Raw genomic sequence first — 24,465 nt, forward strand, 5'->3', positions numbered from 1 at the left:
CGTCACAATTTCAGCCCTTCATCTAATTTTTCACTTTTAATCTCAACCATTAATCATTTAGTAATTATCCTATTTTTGTGCAGTTTAATTCTTATCTAGTACGCGTTTTATCTGCGTTTTTGAGACAGTTGGTCAACTTAGTCAACCTTGACCATTCTTGACTGACTTTTCAAGGGAGACATTTTGGTCGACTCTTAGTCAACAAATTTTGACTTAGTCAACTCAAATCAGTCGAAACTCTAATTTTCTCGGTTCGGCTCTCCGAACCCCTTTTTTGTCTGTTTTTCGTTCCGATTATTTCTAATACCCTAGAATTGATGTCTTGCAATTCTTTTCCATATCTTAAACTTATCAATCATGTGTTTACCCACTTGTGGGCTTAACACAACATTCCATCCTTCTTTCTTAAATAGAGTCCGAAAATTGGTGACTGCATCGTAGTTTAGAAATTTCATAACTTTAGCTTATAACTTGCTATACCATACTTATATCAACAAATACTTATCTTAACAGTATTCATATTAATGATAGAAAGGATTTTAGGAAATATTATCCATACAATAATTCTTATAAATTTCTCAGTCATGACACATGATGGGGTAGATATTGGACGATTGCCGGTTTCGCGATAGTTTATTTAGGTGTATGTAGCTTAACTCATCATTTTTTCTCCATGAAAATAATTTCATTGAAAATACTTGAAAACATTTCTTCCAAGAGCATCTCCAACACAATATCAAATTAGTATGCTAATGCCAAATTTAAGCATTTTAGTTGGACAACTACTCTCTAATGTAATGCTATCTTTTATGCTAAATTTTACCTATGCTATACAGTTTAGCACGAAGTATAGCATGTGTCAGATTTTGTCATTTAATTACTATTTGTTGTTGTATTACCTATTCATTTTGATAATTACAATATCGTCGCTTCCAAATAATTTTAATGTTAAAAGTCTACATTTACTAATTCCAAAGCTTAGTTATGATAAAAAGTGGATATAGCATTTGAAGTAGCATCATGCATTTGAGTGCGAAATAAAATAGCACATCAAACATGTTATCAAATTTCGCACTTTTTAATGGCAAAACTAGCATCTTAGATTGGTAAATATTGACATTTACATTGGAGATGGTCTAACATGAAAAGTCGTATTTGTTGTTATTGTGGAATTCATGGATTTGTGATTGAAATAGTGTGTGTGCGCATTAACTCTCTCAGCATCAGTTCCAGCATTGAAGCCTAGTGAATGTTCAGATTCCGGATGCCCGGTGGCTACTCCTGCACAGTATGCAGTATTCTTTCTTGGACTATACATGATTGCTCTCGGCACTGGTGGGATCAAACCTTGCATATGGCCTTTTGGGGCTGATCAGTTCGACGATACCGATCCTAGTGAAAGAGTGAAGAAGGGATCCTACTTCAACTGGTTTTACTTTTCTCAAAACATTGGTGCTATTCTAGCTAGTAGCTTACTGGTGTGGATCCAAGACAAAGTTGGGTGGGGTGTTGGATTTGGAATCCCAGCTTTGCTTATAGGCATTGCTATTGTAAGTCTTTTTTCGGGCACACGCCTATATAGATTTCAGAAACCAGGGGGAAGCCCTTTGACAAGAATATGCCAGGTTTTGGTCGCGGCATTTCATAAGAGAAAACTGGATGTGCCTGAGGACAGTAGTGTCCTCTACGAAACGCAAGAAAGAAGCTCTGCCATCAAAGGCAGTTGTAAACTCGAGCATAGCAACGAACTAAGGTAGTCATCTTCTATAACTTTTCTTAAGTTTGAATGAGGCTATCTTAATTAATCAGACCTATTTACTTTATGTTGTTGTTGTCTTGTGTTTTGTATTTTTCTTTTTTCTTTCTTTTTTTAATCCTTTTGCTGCAGCTAACCCATGTTTATTTTACACTTGACATACTTGTATGAGAGTGAATATATTGCTCTCTCAATTTCTTGACAGCAAGGAAAGCCTTACCATTGTATATTTCACAAACTGTTCCCACACCAAACTTTCCTTTTTTTTTTTTGTGATAGGTGGCTTGACAAAGCTGCTTTGCTCTCCGAAACTGAAGTTGAAAGTCGGGATTTCTCGAACCCCTGGCGGCTTTGCACCATCACACAGGTGGAAGAACTAAAGATATTGAGCCGCATGTTCCCGATCCGGAATAGTATTTTCTGCTGTTTTTGCCCAAATGCCTACCTTCTTTGTTGAACAAGGGAAGGTGATGGACAGAACTGTCGGGTCCTTCACCATTCCAGCTGCCTCTCTTTCGTTTTTTAATCACATTAGTATAATTATCTTGGTCCCCCATTTACGATAGGGTCATTGTTCCGATTGCAAGGACGTATACAGGCAATGAAAGAGGCTTCTCGCAATTGCAACGGATGGGAATCGGTCTTTTCATTTCTGTTCTGTGCATGTCTGCTGCTGCACTGCTCGAGATTAAGCGGCTGCAGTATGCAAATGAACTCGGGTTGATCGACACAGAGGCTGGTGTACCCCCGTCCATATTTTTGCCAAATCCACAATATATCCTGTTGGGATCTGCAGAGGTCTTTACTTTCATTGGACAACATGAGTTCTTCTATGAGCAGGCACCAGATGCTATGAGGAGTTTGTGCGGTGCCTTCTCGCTTCTGACGAACTCTTTGGGGAATTATCTCTGCCCTTTGATCTTGACAATTGTGACTTACTTCACAACAGAAGGTGGGAAAGCTGGATGGATTCCAGATAATCTGAATGAAGGACATCTTGATTATTTTTTCTGGCTTTTGGCTGGGCTCAGCTACTTAAATATGCTGGTGTATCTAGTTTTTGCCAGAAAGTACAAGGAGAAAAAGACTTCTTAGTAGTATGCAGCGTTGATTTGATTAAGATGTTGCTGGTCACTATATTTATTTTTATTATTATCCACATTATTTCTGAAATTCCTTTGTTATTACTTTTATCAAATATTTGCCTTATGTTGTAGCAATTGTACAATATAACTCTTTGGAAAGTAGAACTATTTATACATTTGTGTTATACTACGGTCTTTTCTAGCATCTATCTATTACTGATTTAGGCTTTGTATATAGTTTTTGGTTGGGGAGACAAATAGCTATTTTGGGGAATAAATTTGACGTCCTTGGCAATGAAGCCCAAACAATAATGGACGTCAATTAATAGACGGAGATTAGAGTTCCAAATACCAACACTAAAAAGTTTTGAGGGATCAATTTGTTCTTTTGACAAATTGTTTAGAATGTTTTGGTGCAAAAATAAGGGACAATCCATACCTAAATTGCCGTCCGTTTTTTATTGGACCACAATTGTAACGAAGTTTTGAATTGAATTTATGAATACCCTTTCGTTAAAATTAAAAGTTCGAGGTCCTAATTGTTAAACACATATGTTGAAGATGCACCAGTGAAAAAAATAATAATATTGTTATTCTTTACTACTGGAGTAACGATGTCATGAAATTAAAAAAACAAAAAAATCAAACGTGAAAAAATTGGGAACTTAAAAAGGTACAAGTATTATTCACTAATTGACTATGCTAGGTGGCATAAAAAGTCTCTTCTCAGTGCATTTGTTCTTTAGGATTAAGTCTCAACCTGACCCAACCTGAGGAAAGAATTTTAATCCTCGAGCCGACTCTCATTTCAATACCACATATATAAGCAATAATTTCAAATTCTGAGCTAACATTTGTTAAATATACATATATATATATATATATATGTCCAATCTACATCCAAAAGCTGATAGATGAAAAGCATGCATAGTATAAATGCAATCTTATTATATAGAGAGAAAAGGCCAAAAATAGTTATTTATTGCTTGACCGCAGAAGTAAATACTCATTGAAAAAGAATGACTTAACTAAGTGCACAAGCAATATTATTACACGTATTGTTTAACTTAAATTAAATATAATTACATCTGTTAATTACACGTATTACTTTTATTTTGAGATGTGAAATCAATCAACCACAAATTTCAGCTTCTTTCGTTCATTGTTCTTTGAAATGATGCATATTTTAACCAACCTTTAAGAAGCCTTCTTCTGCTTGTACTTTTTGGCACATGCTATGTAGACAAACATGTTTAGGAAGCTTAGTCCAGCCCAAAGCCAGAAAAAATAATCAAGATGACCTTCATTGATGTTGTCTGGTATCCATCCAGTTTTCCCACCAACTGTTGTGATGTAAGTTACAATGGTCAGAACCAATGAGCATAGATAGTTCCCTAGTGAATTTGTCAGAAGCGGCAATGCGCTGCACAAACTCCGCATAGCATCCGGAGATTGTTCATAGAAGAACTGCAGTTGTCCGATGAATGTGAATATCTCTGCAGCGCCAAACAAAAAGAACTGCGGTATTTGCCATAAGATACTAAGTGGCACAGCCACCTCTTTTTCGACTAAATCGAGTTCTTTGGCCAGCTGCAATCGGTTGATTTCCACCACAGCAGCAGCTGACATGCTAAGAATGGAAAGGAAAAGGCCTATTCCCATCCGTTGCAGATCCGAGATGCCCCTTTCCTTGCCTGTGAATTTTCTTGCAATTGGGACAATTACTCTATCGTACACGGGAACCCAGATAATAACACTGATGATGTCGAAAGTCGCAAGAGAGGCTGGAGGAATGGTGAAAGAGCCGATGGTTGTGTCCATCATCATCCCTTGTTCGAGAAACATTGTTGACAAATTAGAAGCGACAGCAGCAAAGATTATTCCAGTAGCCCAAATGGGAACAAAGCGGATCAAAATCTTCAATTCCTCCACCTGAGTTACAGTGCAAAGCCTCCAGGGATCGTAGAAGTCCTCATTGTTCATCTCAGCAGCAGTTATAATAGCAGCTTTATCTAGACACCTGTCAAACAAAACAAAAAAATGATGGAGTTGAAATTATTGCTAGTTTATACCTGCAACTGCCAATAAATTGAAACCTAGGGGTGCAATTTTATCTACAAGAGAACTGGACATATAATTTGAAGGTACAATTTTCTCTAAAGATAACTAGGCCCGTTTAGTTCATTGATTCGAGTTTTTAATTCGAGTTGAGATGTGACTTTATGTGAGAGTTTTTTACTGTAATAAAAAAAGTTAGATGTGACTATTTTTGAGAACTTTTTACTGTAATAAAACTCAACTTCTAAACTCGAATCAGTGAAATGAACGGGACTTAAATCAGAATTTTATTTTCACGTTTTATTCAAGTAAAACCATAATCCACTATTAACTTATGTAGGAGAACAAAGCAAATCCCATAAAATGCCTCTTGACTCTTCTCGCAATGAAGACCTATCACTAGCCACACCTGACACGACTATAAAATTCTGAGGTGTAACAGGATTTGATTAACTTCAACTTAGTCAAGAAAATGTGTGAAAACATCACGAAAAAAGGAGACTGCTGTCATCAAAAAGAAAATAACCTTAGTTCATCACTGTGCTCCAATTTACGACTTCCTTCAATGGCGGAGCTTTCGTCTTGTGTTTCAAACAGGAGACTGTTGTCTTCAGGTACCTCCAGGTTCCACTTACGACGTGACGCAACCAAAACTTGGCACATCCTTGTAAGAGGGCTTCCCCCAGCCTTCTTGAATCTATAGATGGATGTGCCTGCAAAGAAACTAGCAATAGCGAGTCCCATAGACAATGCAGGAATGAACTACTTGAAATTAGAGCGCCAATATTTATAGAGAAGTAAAACCAATTAAAGAAAGATCCCTTCTTCACTCTCTCCCTGGGATCGGTATCATCAAACTGATCCGCACCAAAGGATGACACACATGGTTTGATCCCACCAGTCCCTAGCGCCATCAGGTAAAGTCCAATGAAAAATACCATGTACTCTGCTGGAGTCGCTGATGCACATTCAGAACCAAAGCACTCTGGAGGCTTTAGTGCCGAAACTGATGCCGAGAGGGTCAACGTACATATCCCCTGTGCAAAGCAACAATTAACTATTTATTAGCATCACAAGATGTTGAAAATAATTGTTTCTTTTGACCTTTTTTTTTTCTTTTTTTCTTCCTAATATTTCCTTGGATAGGACTCAACGTTGTGTAGTAGTGTAGCTTATTGACCCATAAGGTATTACATGGCGCACTAACATTCTGGTTAAACTATGAAGGTAATTTCTTAGTGAAGTTAAATAAGTCATTATTATATTAATAATTTATTTAATATATTAATTTAAACGAGCTATACGGGTTGACACGATTGACACGATTAATAAATTAGTGGTGTTTAAGTTAACATTTTTGACACGTTTAATAAACAGGTCATGTTTGGATTGATGTATTCTGACACGATTAATAAACGCGCTGACATGAACACGATCCGCTAACGAATTGCCACCCTTAGCCAAATTGGCACAGTCCATCAATAAAGGAGAGGTCTCCCATTCCAGCTTCAGCCAATTAAGGCTGCGACTGGTAAGAGGGAAAGGAATGTATATAACCTAGTTGAAGAAGATGAAGAGTTAGGGAGGACCTTTCTCTTATTGTGTTTGGTATGAATTCCCTCCTCTGGTCCATACGTATCGGGAGATATTAAAATTGAGATTTTTGAAGGATTTGAATTAGCTTCCCAATGCATTCCCTTCTACCGGACAACCATAGATCCTAAAATTCTTTAACCAGCGCGCCTGCCCCAATCCCTCCTTCCACTTTTCCCTTACACCAAACATGCCCTAAAGCTTGGGTTTAGGAGAAATAGACTTCCCCACTTTGTGACATAAAATTTGGCTTCTTAAAAGAATGGCTACAAGTTCATCTAAATTCACTCTGTGCCATATTCATAAAAATGCAATTTTTTCACTATGCATCAAGTTCATCAACCGAGTAACACATTTTGTTTCTACAAGTATAAAGAGAACAAAAACTACACGCCTCCATTTTGATTATAATCAACTAAGCCCCTATTTATTTCTAACAACTCAAACGGTTATTTAGGATTCAAACCTTAGTTCAGGATTCAAATTAGTATTTAGGAGAGAAAAATTCAAGGACAATTCAAATCATTAACAATAGTTTAAGGACAACTAAAATTGTTAATTTTAGAATTCACCTCCTCATTAAATTCTACCAATCTGAATTGTTATCAATAGTTCCAGATTCTACTTTTTCTCTCTCTTCAATTTCAATCTTAAAAATGTCTCATCGATTTTATTCCGATTCAGATGATTTTTTTTAATGCGTTCATAATGAAGAGAGGAACAAATCCTCACCTATATTGCATATTTTTTAATTTCATTTATAATGAGGTTTTACAAGATTTGTTACAAAACTCTAATGACAGTTTTCAGTACTTTATCCAAACACTGTTCGGATTTTATTCTCAATTCAAATTACAATTTATTTGTATATAACAGTTTGAATCACCACAGTTCAGATTCTACAATTACTAACCAAAAAGGTTTAAATCTTCACAGTTTGAGTTGTTGAACTAAACAAGCCCTAAAACTCTCTCTCTCTAATAGCTATTTCTATTGAACACGAAACAGGACAAGAATTGTATGATGACATAAGTAAAAATTAGCCAAATATGACAGGGTATTGAAACACAAAATGCAAGAACACAAAACGTAAACTACAAAAACACATATTGCTGAGCTTCCATGTGCTAAATTATGCTAAATGACATTCTTATTGGTAAAAGAGGACGGGAAATTATTACTCCAGTAAAACTTACTACGAAGTAGATTATGGAGAAAACAGCAATAGTCCAGTATCTTCCCCAATAAGCATCAGCCAAAAAGGCTCCGATGAGGGTTGTAAGATAGCAACTGCCACGCCAAATGGTAGAATTTGTTGCTGCAGAAACGTTTCCTTGGTGCAGCTTTTTTGTAAGATATGTAACAAGATTCATAGCAATTCCATAGAATGCCAAGCGTTCACAACATTCGGTACCTATATCATAAAGTACAGAGATTCATGAAAAATTTATATGTATAACAAAATAGGAACAACATAAAGGACAGACAAAACACCTAGAATGAAGACACATGCTTTCCAATTTCCAGTATTTTGCTTCAACACAGGCTTCCCTTGTATGTCAACTGAGCCGTCACCTGTGTAAAGTCCACTGCCTTCATCCTGAACTCATAAAGGATGTGTTTACTAATCCATATTAGAACTTAATCTGTCAAAAATTAGGCCCTAATCCTGTATCATCAGGTGCAATAAAAACGATGAAAAGAAAACAAATAAGCACACACAAGATTATAGTAGTTTACTCTCAATGCGAGAATTACATACATTTTCATTCAATTTAGAATTTTACCATGAAGAATAAGATAACGAGAGAGATCACACACATCATGCCGTTCTCCGCATTTTAATCTCCAACCTCTCTAATACCAAAATAGACGCTCCCCCAACATATGTAAATTGGTGTGCTAAGTTTGTATTAGGACAATAATTAAGTTTGACACGCTCAACAAAAGAGAAAAAAAAGAGGATTTGGTAAGGAAAAAAAGAAAAGAAATAACGAAAAGTATGCGTCATAATATATTTGAATATAGAAATTGAAAACAACATAATTCCTTTTTTCAGAAGAAAAAAAAAAACACAGAAGCATTTTTATTAACTTGAATAACCTGATTTTGTAAGAATTCAAGGGAGATATATATGTCCCGGAAGGACCATACTTCCATACAACATTATTTGTTCATTGTAATATTGACGTTGTAGATGTATAACAATAGTGTTGATAACTAACTTTTTTTTGTTTACATCTTTTTAAGGTCAGTGTTACATAAATAAATGGCATGTTACATTAAATAAATGCCATATTACGTTTCTCACTTATGAATGTTATGTGGAAGTACGCTCCTTTATATACAAAAAAAGGTACACTCCTTCAAAAAGGATAAGGGAAAATTAGGCAAATCACCGTTTTCTAGACACCTTTTTTAATAAATGCCAAACTTTTAAATTATTTGACAAATGGCCAATTTTTTTTATAAAAGAAAAAGACCTTTTTTATAGAAGTTAGTTAGTGATAAACCATGGTCAATTAGTATAAACTAGTTTATCATCAATTTACCAATAGTTTATCACTGATAAACCGGTAGTTTATTGATTAAAATAGATTAATTACAAAGTACAAACTAATGTTGGTTAATCAGTAACTTATATTGATCATTCACCAAGTTAATTAGTGATAAATAAAGTTAATCCAAAAACGATCATTTCCTAATTTTTAAAAACTTTAGTCAATTATTACAAGGGACTTTTCTTTAGTAGTCCTTGTAAAAATGGACTACCAGTAGTTATCTACTTTTCAGCCATCAAATTTGTATCAAAATCTATCTGTTCTACATATTTTTTTAATCTGATGTGATTTTAACCATATCCAACTGTCAAAAACTGAGACGACCGGTACGGTCACTACCAGATAAACACCCCTATTAAAACAAAAGAAAAAACACAGTGAAAAACGGCCAGTTACTTCCAAATATCATAAGCCACAAATGTAAGTCCAGGTCCACTCTTAACACTTTGGTAGTTTTGAAAATGGACGGATTTCCAAGTGGAAATTGATAATATGGTTGCTAGGATTAGGAATAGGATTGATTTGTGAATGGAAGAAAAAATGGGAGATAAAAAATGGTATGAGCCCCACAATTTTAAATCTCCTTAGAATTGGAAGGGAAAGTGGAGACAAATGTTGACAGGAGTCGGGAGATAGTGTAATAAGCAAATTATCATTTATGTTGTCAAAAATATATTAATAAGAAAAACTATGGAAAAATTTATGGGTCGTTTTGCTTATGAGTTTAAAATCATAATTTATGATTCTGATTTTTAAAATTTAAATTTTTTTTATAAAAGAGAAATACTGTATAGAATTAAGAATCGTAATTCAAAATCAGAGACGAACCCTTAAAATAAACTTCTCATTAATAGGGGTGGTGGTTGTAGATATAATCTAGTTGTAAATAAACAACCGACTCTAAATTATAATATTTTTACTCTCAATTCAAATACCCTAACTCTCAAGTTCAATAAAAAAGCAAATAAGATGGGCAAAATAGTCATTGTGTACGTGCGGCTACCAAACAAGAAGAGGACCAATTATTACAATGAAATAAAATCATTTTCTTTCATAGCAAAAAAGAAATAAAATCTTTTCCTATCCCTCTTCATTTTTTATTCACCTTGGTTTACATCTTCGTATTTCAGTCTTTTTTTTTTTTTTTTCTTTTCCTTTGTTTTCTTGTTTCCTTTCCGATCCACCCTAAGGAAACCCAAAACAAGCAGAAGTTCACAAAATGTAAACCATATAGTGTTCTCTACAATATTAATGCGATCACGACTTTATTTAAATAGTTTTGCACAAATAAACAAGAAAACTAAAGCCAAGAACAGAGCAGAGATAAAAGAACTACTTTATTGACCATTTAAGAGCATTTCTTTTTCTGAATTTCCATTAAAGAGGATTTGTACAACTACAACACATATTTAGTGAAGTTACATTGCAAGTGATAACAAACCCATTAAAGAAGCAAGCTTAAAATAACCAAGAAATGTTTAAGAGTTGGAACCTGAAGAAGGGCGTCTTCCAAGAGGGATTCCTCGTCCCCATGTGAACCCATCTCTCTCTCTCTCCTCTTAATCTTATAAAACTAGTAGTTAATTCAACACATCAAAATCAAATACGTCTCGTTTGCTTACAAGGGAGCAACAAATAATTGCAACCCCCTTTCATCAAAATCCAGGGTAAATTCATGAATCCAAAAAGTAGTTTTTCTTGATGAAAATTTCTCTTTGAAATCCTCTTAAATGGAAATTCAAAAGATAAAAATCTTTGAATTTGGAGAAGTCGTCGTTGAATTTGAAACTTTTCTTTTAATTTCAACCACGTGCATTTTGTACGTTCACCCGATAAATTATTTTTGATAATTTATCACATCATTTTTCCTTTTCAACAAAAATAGTTGGTCGTCTCTAGCTCCAATCGTAGGTTGGTAAAGAGCAAGCTAGTAATAGTATGTTATTATTTTTTTTTAATAACTTAGACAATCTCCTAAACAAATGCTAATGCTAAGACTAACTTTAATATAAATATTAATACAATTGGTATATTTATATTATTTTTTTAATAACTTTGACAATCTCTAATACAATGCTAATGTTAAGATCATCTTCAATACAAATGTTAATATTAATGATATATTTACCATCAAAAAATATGATATGCTATATTATTTTCATTTTTGTTCTAATAGTAATGCTATTTAAAATGTTAAATTTATTTTTTTCTTATAATTATTAAGTTTTAAAAATTGTAAAAGTAAACTTTTATTTTTAAAATAATTAGAAAATGTAAAAAATGCAACTACATGAAAAAAGTTGCCCTCGTTTAGTTCGCTAGTTTGAATTTTATTGATTTAAACTTTTGATTTGGACATAAATATTAAAACGGTGTGGTTTAAATTATAGTTTGAATTGACGTTTACATGTGTAGTTAAAGTTTTAATTTGAACAGGGAATAAAATTTAAATTTGTGTTTAGTAGGTGTGAAAAGCAGAGAGAGTGGACACCTTTTTAGTGTTTAAAAATGGTTTGAACGGTTGAACTTGAGAGGGAACTAAACTCTAAGTTGGACCGTTCAACTCAGTTCAAACAGAAAATATAATTCAAACTACATGCTTACCAAACACCAGTTCAAACTGTGCTCACCGTTTAAACTGAGTGGAACTGAACTAAACTAATGAAACAAACGCGGATGTAAACATTTCAACCAATAGTAATCAAATGTCAAATTTCTCATATGCAATACTTGATGGGAAATTTACCGCAAAGTATAGTGTATGAAAAATTTAGCACAATAAATAATAATGTATTAGAAAGTATTTTTTATATTCAAATGTTAAATTTATAATTGGCACATTAATTATAGCATTGTATTAGAGATAAGATAATTTTTCATTTCCAGTAGATTGATTTAAATAATACATTAGATCACCACTTGTACAAAATGCATTAAATAATGCATTATTTAGATTGATGTAAATAATGCATTATTTTTCGTATGTTTAACTATTTATTTTTCTTTGATCAGTGCATTTCTCGTTGTATCTTGTGTAGAAGAGTTAAATTCATCATATCTCTCTGAACTCTTTTCTCTTTTTTATAATTAGTTCTCGTATTAAAAGGTATTCCAACTTAAATCCTGAACTTTTTTTAATATCTCAAATTTAATCCCTCAATTACATTCTGTTAAAATTTAAATGGAAAATGTTATACATATTAGTAGTTAAGTTATAAACAAATGAGTAAATACTCTTTCCCTCTATTTCTTGCAAAAAGAAACATTCAAACTCTAATACATTTGATAAACACTTCATACGATAAAATTAATCAATGAAAAGTCCATAATCACATTTTATTCTAAAACAAAAAAGATTAACTGCTTGTTTTTTTCACAACTCAAGTCACAACTTAACTATTATTTTTTCTCTCATAAAAATTTAAATTCAATTTTTTTTATTTAAGTATTTTTCTCTCACATACGCAACTTAATTTCTCAACTTGAGTTATAAAACAAACACACTTAAAAAACTTGTCCATAATCACATTTTTCTCCAAACAAAAAGACTATGAGAACACCTGTCCATAATTCTCTCCCCCACCCCCCACAAAAAAAAAAAAAAAAAAAAAAAAAAAAAAAAAAAAAAAAAAAACCCTAAAGAACCTGTTCATAATCAGGTTTGGTCAAGCTTTTCTCCCAAAAAAAAAAAAAATCCATTATCACACTATACTCTTAAAAAAAATCCACTAGTACCCAGAACATAATATTAGACAATAGAAAGAGCATGTACAACAAATTTATTACTATTTTGAGTTAAGTGTTAAAAAAAAAAAAAAACCTACTACTGCTACACAGCATAAACAATAGCCAACAACAAACAATATACAGCAAAATTCTTATTTTGAGTTTTAGGGTTTGCACACCCGAATGGGTGGTTCGATCAATTTTATGTTTTGGGTTATTTATTTTCAAATTACGAGATTGTCCATCTTTCGAGGTAAAATTTACAAAATTACCTAACATTTACATTCAAAATTTAACATAATGTAATTGAGAGACTAAATTTGAAATATTAAAACAATTTAAGGCTAATTATAAAAGGAAAAAAAATAAGAGACTACTAATGAATTTAACTCTTTGCAGTATGTTTCCCGTGAAAAGATGCTTGAAATGGAAGGAAAATAAGGGAGGAAAATATCTCTTCAACCACTTTTGGCTTCATTTCATTAGTTTCCTCAAAATTTTCCTAGTAACCTTACACAATTTCCCTTTTTTCACTCTAATATAAATAGGTTTTGCCCAGATTAATTAGTTAACTTTTCTTGTGTTTTTCTTTTCTTTTTTCTTTTTTATTTCGTGAATTTTGATAGTTCTAATTAGATTTTCTTTTCTTTGTATGCTCAGAGCTGGCTCAACATTATTACAAGTCTTAAGCAACATTTAAATAGGTGTTTTGAATAATTACACTTGCATCTTTTTCAATATGGCCTTGTAAAGAATTATTATTATGAATCATGTTTTGTGTGTGATGTGCGACTCAATTAGTAAAGTTTTTGGTTCTTTTACCCCCTCAAAATTTTGAATTTTGACAATGCTATCCAAATTTCTTTTTTGACAATTCATCCAACCCCTTCAACTTGCTAAATTGCTTGCATTGAGGCCTATAATTTTAAGCTATGGCATAAGTTGCCTAAACCTGAAAAGTTTAAGGCGTAAATGTGCTCAATACCTCTATTTCTTAATACTTGTACTTGTGTATTTTCTACAATTTTTTTAAAAATGTATTAAAGATCTATTTTGATTGATTCAATTTGTTTTTCCCATCTTTATTATAATTTTTTGTAAGTTCGTCCCTCGTGCCACATTATATCTTATAAGACATGTAATAAAAACCCTAATATAACGAGAATTCCTATTAATAATGACAACCGCCAATACAATAAGATAAATTGACAGTAAAGAAAATAGTAAAATGAAATTAAGAACAAATAATTAAATATTAAATTATTATTCTTTATTTTTTCAAACTCCTCAAGAGAACTTTTTTTGGGAGAGGACGCGATGAAGAACAACATTACAAGGAAATTATTCAGGACCTGTTTAGTTTGTTGATTTAAATTTTTAATTCGAGTTGAGATGTGATTTTATGTGATAGCTTTTTTCTGTAGCAAAAAAGTTAAATGTGACTATTTCTAAGAGCTTTTTATTGTAACAAAACTCGAATTCTAAACTTGAATCGGTGTAATAAACGGGACCTCAATTGTAAGAATAAAAATTAAGTGCATGTGTTTAGCAGCTATAGAAAAATCAAGTGATTTTATATTGTTTTTCAACCGATTAAATCTATATACCACGAATCGTGACATAGAAATTGTTAGAAGAAGGAACAAAAAGAATAAATATTAACATTTAATATTGAGTAACAAACTTCTTTTAATACTAATTCTTCTTAATGAGTTTTGCAGAATTAAACTAAAACCTAAGAAATACGATTTTTTTTTCAAGAAAAAGAATCCAAATTAATATGTTTAATATTTTGAAATGTAAAGGTAATTAATTAAGGGTAAAAGAAGAATGAGGTGTAGAAGTAGTTAGTTAATGATCCTAATAATAAGGACCTTTGACTAAGGGGGCCTTAGGGCCTTGCCCCCTGAGCCAGCGTTTACTCTGAAAAAATAAAAAAAAATAAAAAAATAAAAAACTTAAAAAAATAGAGAATTTACTATTGAGAATGCATGAGTTTGAATTTTTATCCTTTATTCTTAATAAATATTCTTTTATTAGTGTAATTATTTAACTAAAAAGATTATTAATTAAGAATAAAAAGTAAAAATCATGAAAGTATTTATCAAAATTATCCTCTTTAGCTTTTTAATTATCTTTAGCTTTTTAGTTCTCTCTTCACATTTTCCTATTTTTTTCTTTTTGTAATAAACTAAATTCGGAGACAAACATATATATAAGAGGCTTCTGCTTAATACAATGTTTCCTCTTCAGTTCCGTAAAGCTTCTTTGTTTTTTATTTTATCTGATTAATTGTCATAAACTTCAGAAAATCCGATCAGTTTTATCTCATTGATCATAAATGATGACATTCTTTTTTGGGTTGGTAAGGAAAGTTTGAGTTCCAATTACCCAAAGAATGGACAGGGTAGTTAAAATTAATATTCTTATATATTTTGTTATTAGTTTTTTTTTTCTTTTTTATTTTCACGGATTAAGTTGTTCATAATGTGGTAAATTTTGTGCAGTACGAAAGGCTTGAAAATATAGGATGGAAAGAGAACAATCGGCCAGTTCAATACAAGTATCGCCACATGGAGATTGGCAATGTGGTAGCTGTAAAGACTCTCGTTATGCAATCAAGTGATGATTTTGGTGTTCCATGCATGACACTCAGAAAAATCTCCCTTCTCAAAGAGATTGAGCATCAAAATGTTGCCAGGTCAATCCCCTATTTTTACCATTTTAATTTTATATATGTGTATATATACACATATACATATGTATATAATTCTGTGATGTGATTAGAGTTGTTGCGTTGTTTTAACAACTCAAGTCATAACTCATATTTTTTATGTGAGAGAAAAAACTGTAATAAAAAAATTAAATTTAAATTTTTGTGAGAGAAAACACTGTAATAAATGAACTTGAGCTGTAATTTAAGTTTGAAAAGATCTTGAATAGTGTTTCATTGAAAAAATAATTAAAAGACATTCATGATGTGATTACTTTTTTTGTTTATCTTTTTTAATAGTTCTTACATGTCATAGAAACACCCTTTATTTTATTATTATTTAATAAGAAAAAACAATGATGATCGGTCTAAATAATAATGGTGATGGCATTAAAGATATATGCAACGAAAATTTCATCTTTCCCAACATTGTGAAGCACATGAAAACCTCCTATTATGTAATTAATTAGTCTCTTTGTTATTAATCACTCTGCTAAGCATGCATTTAAAATACTCTGCAAATGAAATAGGTTACTTGATATAATATACGACGAGAGATTATGTCGTATTCATCTCATGCTTGAGTATGCGGATACGGATCTAAAATCGCTCATCCAAGTCAATCCAGTGAGAGCCACCAATCGAAGGTTTATAAGAGTGAGATCATAGGATCTTATAAATTACAATTTTAATGCATTGAATTTAGGACTAAATTATTGTCTAGGTAAATGTTACTTGTATATATGTGGACGTATGTTATAAGTTTATGATGTACTATATTAATGAAACGTGATATGATATGAATCTATGATATAATATTAATGCAGAATACCTTGGAACAAATTCTTCGTGGCCTCTATTGTTACCATTCTATTAACTTTGCACATGGAAATCTAAATCCTACCAACGTGCTACTCGACCGCACTAATCTCACTGTGAAGCTTACGGACCTTGATTGGGTAATTTTTCTTCTCTCTCTTATTATTAACTTTTTAAACTTTAACCTCTTTTCTTTACAAACACCTTGGTAAATAATACACACACGCATGTACGTACATATATGTACAAACACCTTGGTAAATAATACACACACGCATGTACGTACATATATATATACTATGTATGTGAAGCGAATTATAGTAGGGAGCCGTCTTATCTGAAATTTTCTTTTCTTTCAATTTAATATTTGAAATTTTCTGTCTATTCTGACTCATTTTTGTGACTCCGCCCCCTAATATATGTATGTATGCATGTATGAACGAACGTGTAACTATTTTTCTGGCTTTTTTTTTGGTGCAGATTATAACTCCTTCTTACAAGGCACCTGAACTTCTCTGTGATCCCTCCGCTGAAATAACTCCAGCTACGGATATGTTCTCTGTTGGCTGCATATTTGCTGAAATGCTAACCAGAAAACCTCTGTTCGATGCTAAAACCAAGTATCATGAAATTGTCAGCATTTCCAGGTTTATAATATTATCTTTTGATTATTTGTCCTTTTCTTTGACAGAATATCATATGTCACGTCTAATAACAAGGCTAAATTTGCTAGTTCATATCACAATGTGTTACCGAAAGTATATTTTTGTTTTATATTATTTATGTAATATACAGGCTCGTGGGTAGTTTTGATAGTTACACCACTGACCCACCTGGAGAAAATGGGCCTGGGCCTGCCTCCGAAGATCAGGAGACAACTTTTAGGATCACTCGGAACCTTGAAAAAATAATTCCTGATTTTAAACCAGCCGGGATTGATCTTCTTTCCGTAAGTTTGGTTCTTAATTTGTGAATTATTAATATATCTTGTAATTTTATTAGACATGCATTTGTTTTGTTTTTTTTCTACGTAGACTAGTATTGCTTAACTAATTAGGCTCTTTGACTTTTATTTATTTTTTATTTTTTTATTTTTTTCAATTGACAGAGAATGTTGTGTCCGAATCCAAGTAGAAGGATTACTGTTGAAGAAGCACTCAAGCATTCTTACTTCAAATTGGGTGTTCTAAATGCTAACCCTTGATAATAACTACTAAGGTTGTATTGGATCCAATTTTTTTCTTTGTTTCTCTGAATATTGTCCATAGTAATCATTAAAAAAAATTATCCATTGTAATTGTTGCACGTTATTCCATGTAGGGTTGGGAAACGTTCATTTCACAACTCAAGTTATAATTTGAGTTATAACTTGAGTTATGTATGTAAAAAAAAAACATTGTAGTAAAAGAGTTGAATTTGATTTTTTGTGAAAGAAAACATTATAGAAATAAAACTTGAGTTGTGAAATAAACAGTGTATACTTTTTTTAATATATCACATTAATAAAGTTTATGTGTCAAATAATAAATGTAGAGAGTGATAAAAAAAGTGATTTTAGTATTTCTCTGATATATAATTGTAGTTAAATAAGAACTTTCACTCAATTTGATAACGAAGTGAGTGATTAAAATATTATGTGAGTCCGTCCTTAAACAACAAGGAAATTAACGCATATCAAAGTATGAAATGCAAACTCAAAACATGTAACACAACCATATCAAATGTGTAATTCCTCCGAATTCCAATTTTTAAAACCTATGATGTTTGTTTATGACCCTAATGCTGGTCGTGATGATGGTCTCAACCCCGATATGAATTCCAATTCTAACCTGTTGGCAACCTCAGTTTTAGTAGTAATCATAACTTAAAGATATTTGTTTGACAGTAATTTGAAAGGAAAAAATTTTTGTTTCCAATTTTTTAAAAAAAAAAAAGAATCACAGTTAAAAAACAAAAAACAAAAACAACACGCCACCAAACGTATTTTTAGTGGTGAAAGTTTGGAGCCTAATCTACACCCAACAATCTAAAAAGTGTTTCCGACCCGCTTGATATTTTAACCGGACTAGGTCGGACTAACCTTAAAAGGAGGGATGAAGGCCATGTCTTGCTTTGGATCCCTGATGGGCTAAGACCGAGCCTTGTCGGCATGAACATTTCAAGGGTAATTAAAAAGAAAATTAAAAATAGTCTTAAAATACTTTTATCCTTAAACTATCAGCCCAGTTCGGGCACCAAAGCGTGCCGGGTCAAGACAGGGACCATACCAATAATCTTTAGGTTGGCTCATTTGATCTCACTCATATTTGAAGCTCCACGTGTTAAAAAAAACAGAGAAAATTATTTAATTTACCTTTAGAGTGTATGAATATAAATTTTTACTGTTTATTCTTAATTAATATTTTTTTAATATAATTGTTTGAGTAAGAAAGATATTAATCAAAAGGAAGAGGTATTTGTCCTTCCCCAACCTCTTTTGTTTTTTTTTTTTTTTGGCCAAATGAGCCTTAACAAATTTTATACAAAAGGAAGTCAAAAACTCTCAGAGACCCTTGGATGCCACAAAGCCGAGTGACCAGACAAAAGAAAGAAAGGGGCCCTTTGTATAAATAGACTAAGTAAAAAGTGTTTTTAAGTAAATAAATCACAAAAAAAATAAATTGAGTAAATAGGCCAACTTCCACATCAGCTATTTCACGTCATCAATTGTGCTTTTAGGGATTTCTTTCTCCTCCTCCTCTTCCATTTCGCGCCATTTTCTTCTCCCAACCGTCTTCCATTTCTTCTCTCTTCTTCTCAAGTCATCGTCGTCACATAACCTCATTAACATTATTATCTTGCCCATTCAGCGTTTTTTTCTCGTCCAAAATGAAGTTTGAAGAATAGCTACTAAGTAAGTCTTTCTTTTTCTATATCTCTCATGGTGTTTTCGTTGTTGTTCATATGTTTTTAAGATGAAAATGTAATTAAAAATGTTAAAAATTCATTAAAATAGTAATTTTACATGGTAAAAGAGCAGTTTACATTGTCTGATATGATGAAGATCTGTTGGGTTTAGAAAAAAATATATTTGTTCTTCGTCGGTTCGTGGTCTGTTCTTGGTCTGTTCTTGGTCTGTTCTTATAACATGGTCGGTTCGTAGTCTGTTCTTGGTCTGTTCTTATACATGGTCGGTTCGTGGTCCGTTCTTGGTCTGTTCTCATTACATGGTCAATTTGTGGTCTGTTCTTGGTTTGTTCTTGGTCTGTTCTTATTACATGGTCGGTTCGTGATCTGTTCTTGGTTTGTTCTTATTGCACGGTCGGTTCTTAATCTGTTCTTATTACATAGTCGGTTCGTGGTCTGTTCTTGGTCTGTTCTTATTGCACGGTCGGTTCTTAGTCTGTTCTTGGTCTGTTCTTATTGCACTGTCAGTTTTTAGTATGTTCTTATTGCACAGTCGGTTCTTGGTTTGTTCTTGGTCTGTTCTTGGTTTGTTCTTATTATATGGTATGTTTTTAGTCTGTTCGTGAGATATTTGATTTGGTTTAATGACATATTATTATCTTGATTTAATTTTTACAGTTTTAAAATCTAAATAATGCCTCCGTGGAGGATTTTTTTTTACACTGGAGGAAAATGGGAGGAGAATGAAAGTTGTTGGGTGTGGCATACAGACTGTAATTTAATTGGCGTATATATGGATGAGAAGGATACTCTCGAAACCTTCGTTGATAAGATTAGTAAAAAATGTGGAATTGATGGACAAAAACATTTCTTGCAGTTATCGTGGGTACCAAATTTGAAACAGAAATCATTGCCCATTGTAATAAAAGACAATGATGATTTGTTATTCTTCAGGGATATAACCCACGAGGTACCACTACACGTGATAGTGGATGAGAAATTTATGAATCCAGAAGAACATATTGATGGAGTCAAAATTAGGAGAAATCCTTTGCATGACGATTTTTTTTATTGTGATTTTATGGGTATTATAGCTACAGATGAGTTTTCGACTCGTAATGATATTCCACCACAGTCGCAACCACAACCAGAGTCACAGCCACAACTAGAGCCACAACCAGAGTCACAACCACAGCTAGAGCCACAACCACTTGCCATTTTAAATGAAGTAGAAGTTGCTGGTCCTTTAATTTGTATCGACCAGAGTGAGTTTGGATCATCTCATGGATCTACCTTTAGTGACAGATCTAGTTTAGAAGTTGGTCAGTACTTTTCAAGTAAGAATGATTTAAAGGAAAAGCTGCATTTAATTGCTTTAAAGGGGAACTTTGAGTTTCGAACAACAAAATCAAATAAAGACATGTTTGTAGTAGAGTGTGTGGATCCAAAATGTGTGTGGCGTATCCGAGCCTGCAAACTGAGACTATCGAACATGTTTGTAATCCGCAAGTATAATGGTGTTCACTCTTGCTCGTTAGAAAAGCATTCGGTGAAGCACAGGCAAGCAACGTACTCCGGTATTGGAAGTTGCATGAAAAACCAATTTATAGGCGTCAAACTGGGTCTGGTTTCCAAATCAATTCAGAAATATACTCGTGATGAATTTAGGACGGACTTCAGTTATTACAAAGCATGGAAGGCTCGTGAGCACGCACTTCAACTCGTAAGAGGTACGGCCGAAGAAAGCTTCACTAAGCTCCCATCATACTTTTATATGGTGTCTCTTACTAATCACGATAGTATCACCAATATTTATTTTGATGACCATAACTGTTTTATCTATCTTTTCCTAGCATATGGACCTTGTATACGAGGTTTTGGTTACATGAGGAAAGTTATCAGTGTTGATGGAACGTGGTTAAAGGGAAAATTCAGAAGGTATATTGTTAGTTGCCATTGTACAGGATAGTGAACGTCATTGTTATCCCATCGCATGGGCCATTGTAGACTCAGAGAATGATGCATCCTGGACATGGTTCTTCTCGAACTTGAAGGAAATTATCACTGATTCTGAGGAATTAGTTTTTATTTCTGATAGGAATCAAAGTATAAGTAATGTATTATCTACAGTTTATACATTAACACATCACGGTTGTTGCACATAGCATATGTCGCAAAACATCAAGCATAATTTCAAATGTAGCGGTGTTCTGCCATTATTCTTTAAAACCGTTGAGGCCTACCACATTGATGAGTTTTCTGTCTTGTTTGATGAGTAGTCTGCAAGATATCCCAGTATTGCCAGATACTTATAGGAGCAGGTTCGTTTTGAAATGTTGTCTCGTGCTCATTTTAAAGGAAATTGATATAATATTATAACCACAAACATGTCTGCGTCAGTTAATGCAATGCTCAAAGTTGTTCGAGATTACCCTGTTATTGCCCTCTTTAATTTTATACAAGCGAAGATGTCAGAGTGGTTTAATAACAGGTGGGTCGAAGCTTCTAAAACTAAAACATTATTATCGCCAAGTGTGGAAAAAACTCTTCGTGAGAAGCACAACAAAGCGGGATTTCTAACGGCCACAAGACTTAATACTGTTGAGTTCCAAGTGACAGGTGGATATACCACTGCTATTGTCAACATTGGAGTGAGGAGTTGCACTTGTCGTGTGTTCGACCTTGAGCAGATACCATGCGAGTATGCAATATCATGTTGTAGAGAAGAAGGAATATCTCGCTATGATTTATACTCAAAATACTACAGAACAGAAGTTTGGGCTCTTGCGTATGCTGAGACAATCTATCATGTGCCGGATACTTCGCAATGGGATATTCCGAATGACGTAAAGGAAGTTCACCTTCTTCCATCATGAGTTGTACCAAAAAGGGGTAGGCCAAAGCAAAAACGTATTCCCAGCATAGGTGAGTTCACACGAAGGCAGAACCGATGTGCTAGGTGTGGGCAATATGGACACTATTAGAAGAAATGTAAAAACGCACCGATGTACTCATGAAAAAAAAAAATTTGGCGTTGCATTGTATTTACACTTATTATATTCAACAGGTTATTGTGGCTTTGGGGAAGCTTATATTTCTGGGGAAATACTTGCCAAATTTAAAGGCCATGATGTTTTTTTTTTTTTAGAAAACTTCGAACCAGTCCCGAAGATTGGAGAAACATTTAATTTATAAAAGAGAAAAAAAAATTGGTAAAAAATGGAAAAACCAAGACATGCCAAAACATACCAAGAACAAATCAATAACCAACAAAACATACCAAGAACAGACCATTAACCAAACGAACAGTCCAAGAACCGACCGACCAGACCAAGAACAGACCAAGAACCGACCGACCAGACCAAGAACAGACCAAGAACCGACCGACCAGACCAATAATAAACTCTAATAAAATATTAAAAACATACATTTTTACATATTTTTTTATTTTTTGGGTATTAATAACCATTGTAATTTATAAAAGAGAAAAAAAATTGGTAAAAAATGAAAAAACTAATAACAGACCAAGAACAGACCACGAACCAACAACACTTGACCAAGAATATACAGTGATGTTTTTTTTCGAAAAGCTTCGAACTAGTCCCGAAGATTGGAGAGACATTTAATTTATAAAAGAAAAAAAAATTGGTAAAAAAATAAAAAACCAAGAACATACCAATAACATCTTGGTTTGTTCTTGGTTTTTTCTTTTTTTACCAATTTTTTTTCTCTTTTATAAATTAAATGTCTCTCCAATCTTCAGGACTAGTTCGAAGCTTTCCAAAAAAAAACATTATTGTATATTTTTGGTCAAGTGTTGTCGGTTCGTGGTCTATTCCTAGTTTTTTCATTTTTACCAATTTTGTTTTCTCTTTTATAAATTACAATGGTTATTAATACCCAAAACTCAAAAAATATGTAAAAATGTATGTTTTTAATATTTTATTAGAGTTTGTTATTATTCTGTTATTGGTTTGTTCTTGGTCTGGTCGGTCGGTTCTTGGTCTGTTCGGTCGGTTAATGGTCTGTTCTTGGTCTGGTCGGTCGGTTCTTAGTCTGTTCAGTCAGTTAATGGTTTGTTCTTGGTCTGGTGGTCAGTTCTTGGTATGTTCTTAGTCTGTTCAGTCGGTTCTTGGTCTGGTCAGTCGGTTCTTGGTCTGTTTGGTCGGTTATTGGTCTGGTCGTCTGTTCTTGGTCTGTTCGGTCAGTTATTGGTCTGGTCGGTCAGTTCTTAGTCTGTTCTTGTTCTGTTCGATCGGTTGTTGCTATGTTCTTAATCCGTTTTGTTCTGTTCGGTCGGTTATTTGTCTGTTTTGGTATGTTCTTGGTTTTTCCATTTTTGACCAAATTTTTTTTCTCTTTTATAAATTAAATGTTTCTCCAATCTTCGGGACTTCTTTGAATCTTTCTAAAAAAAAAAAAAAACATCATGGTCTAAAAATTTGGGTAGCATTTTCCCATAATTATAAGCTTCCCCAAAGCCAAAATAACATGTTGAATATAACAAGTGTAAAAACATTGCAACGCCAATAATAAAAACATTGCAACGCCAATAATGTTTTGTATACATTTTACAACAAGCAAAACAACATTTTATATACTACTCACAGGCCTTTTAAGCTTGTACTCGCTCCAAATTCCGACCGCAAGTTCCAACCGGTAAGCTTCTACTTGTTCTTCAGCGAGTTCTTCTAACGGGATTTTACGGACAAGGTATTCAATAAATTTGTATGTGAAAAGTTCGCAATCACTTGTTCTTAGGTTGTGGACCAACCACTCAGGACAAACGATTGGCCACGCAGTATCAAGTTTATGCCCAGATGGTTAAATAAACATGTGTACTTCAAGAACTTGGGCATCATGACAGAGATTGGCTCCACATATTTTTACATCTGTTGATCTCTGTACATCATAACAGCTGAGTCATACACCTTTATGTTGATTTCAAATAAATCAACATAAAGCGCAACCCAATGCTTATGCTTAATGTTAATAGGCATAGTGAAGCCTTGCGCGCCATCCCATTTCTTTCCAATTACGCATTTTTTTCCCCATACATATTCATCCAAGTCGTTGTCAAATGTATACGCTGTCAATTTTGATTTGTTAGAGATGAATCACCCTCTCAATTTCTGGCAAAATACATCATCTAGGATGCTAATATCGTTAATGAACTCTCCTTCATTGGCCCGTTACCTTCTCATAGATAGAAGAACCCATGCCTCGTCAATTTGTTGTAAGTCATAAAAAATAAATTTAGTATAATGA

The 24,465-nt window shown here is 33.2% G+C and overlaps 1 protein-coding gene and 2 pseudogenes across 1 annotated transcript; 2 read left to right on the top strand and 1 right to left on the bottom strand.

Moving 5' to 3' along the window:
- The first annotated feature begins 582 nt into the window (after positions 1 to 582).
- LOC21384939 lies at positions 583 to 2,851 on the top strand (annotated as a pseudogene).
- Positions 2,852 to 3,907: 1,056 nt separating this feature from the next.
- Positions 3,908 to 10,713, bottom strand: LOC21384940 (annotated as a pseudogene).
- Positions 10,714 to 15,177: 4,464 nt separating this feature from the next.
- On the top strand, positions 15,178 to 17,515 carry LOC21384941 (cell division control protein 2 homolog). Its single transcript, XM_010111434.2, has 7 exons — positions 15,178 to 15,186; positions 15,287 to 15,480; positions 16,023 to 16,149; positions 16,320 to 16,451; positions 16,792 to 16,958; positions 17,107 to 17,260; positions 17,420 to 17,515. The coding sequence occupies exons 1-7, from the start codon at positions 15,178 to 15,180 to the stop codon at positions 17,513 to 17,515; spliced, it is 879 nt and encodes a 292-aa protein (XP_010109736.2).
- The last annotated feature ends 6,950 nt before the right edge of the window (positions 17,516 to 24,465 follow it).

Source organism: Morus notabilis, unplaced genomic scaffold, assembly GCF_000414095.1.
Source record: "Morus notabilis unplaced genomic scaffold, ASM41409v2 Scaffold2520, whole genome shotgun sequence".
Classification (NCBI taxonomy): domain Eukaryota; kingdom Viridiplantae; phylum Streptophyta; class Magnoliopsida; order Rosales; family Moraceae; genus Morus; species Morus notabilis.

Excerpts from the sequence above, each read along its gene's own strand:
- LOC21384941 (XM_010111434.2), top strand. Across the intron at positions 16,452-16,791 it reads AGCTTACGGACCTTGATTGG|ATTATAACTCCTTCTTACAA; the intron begins GTAATTTTTCTT and ends TTTTTGGTGCAG. Across the intron at positions 16,959-17,106 it reads GAAATTGTCAGCATTTCCAG|GCTCGTGGGTAGTTTTGATA; the intron begins GTTTATAATATT and ends TGTAATATACAG.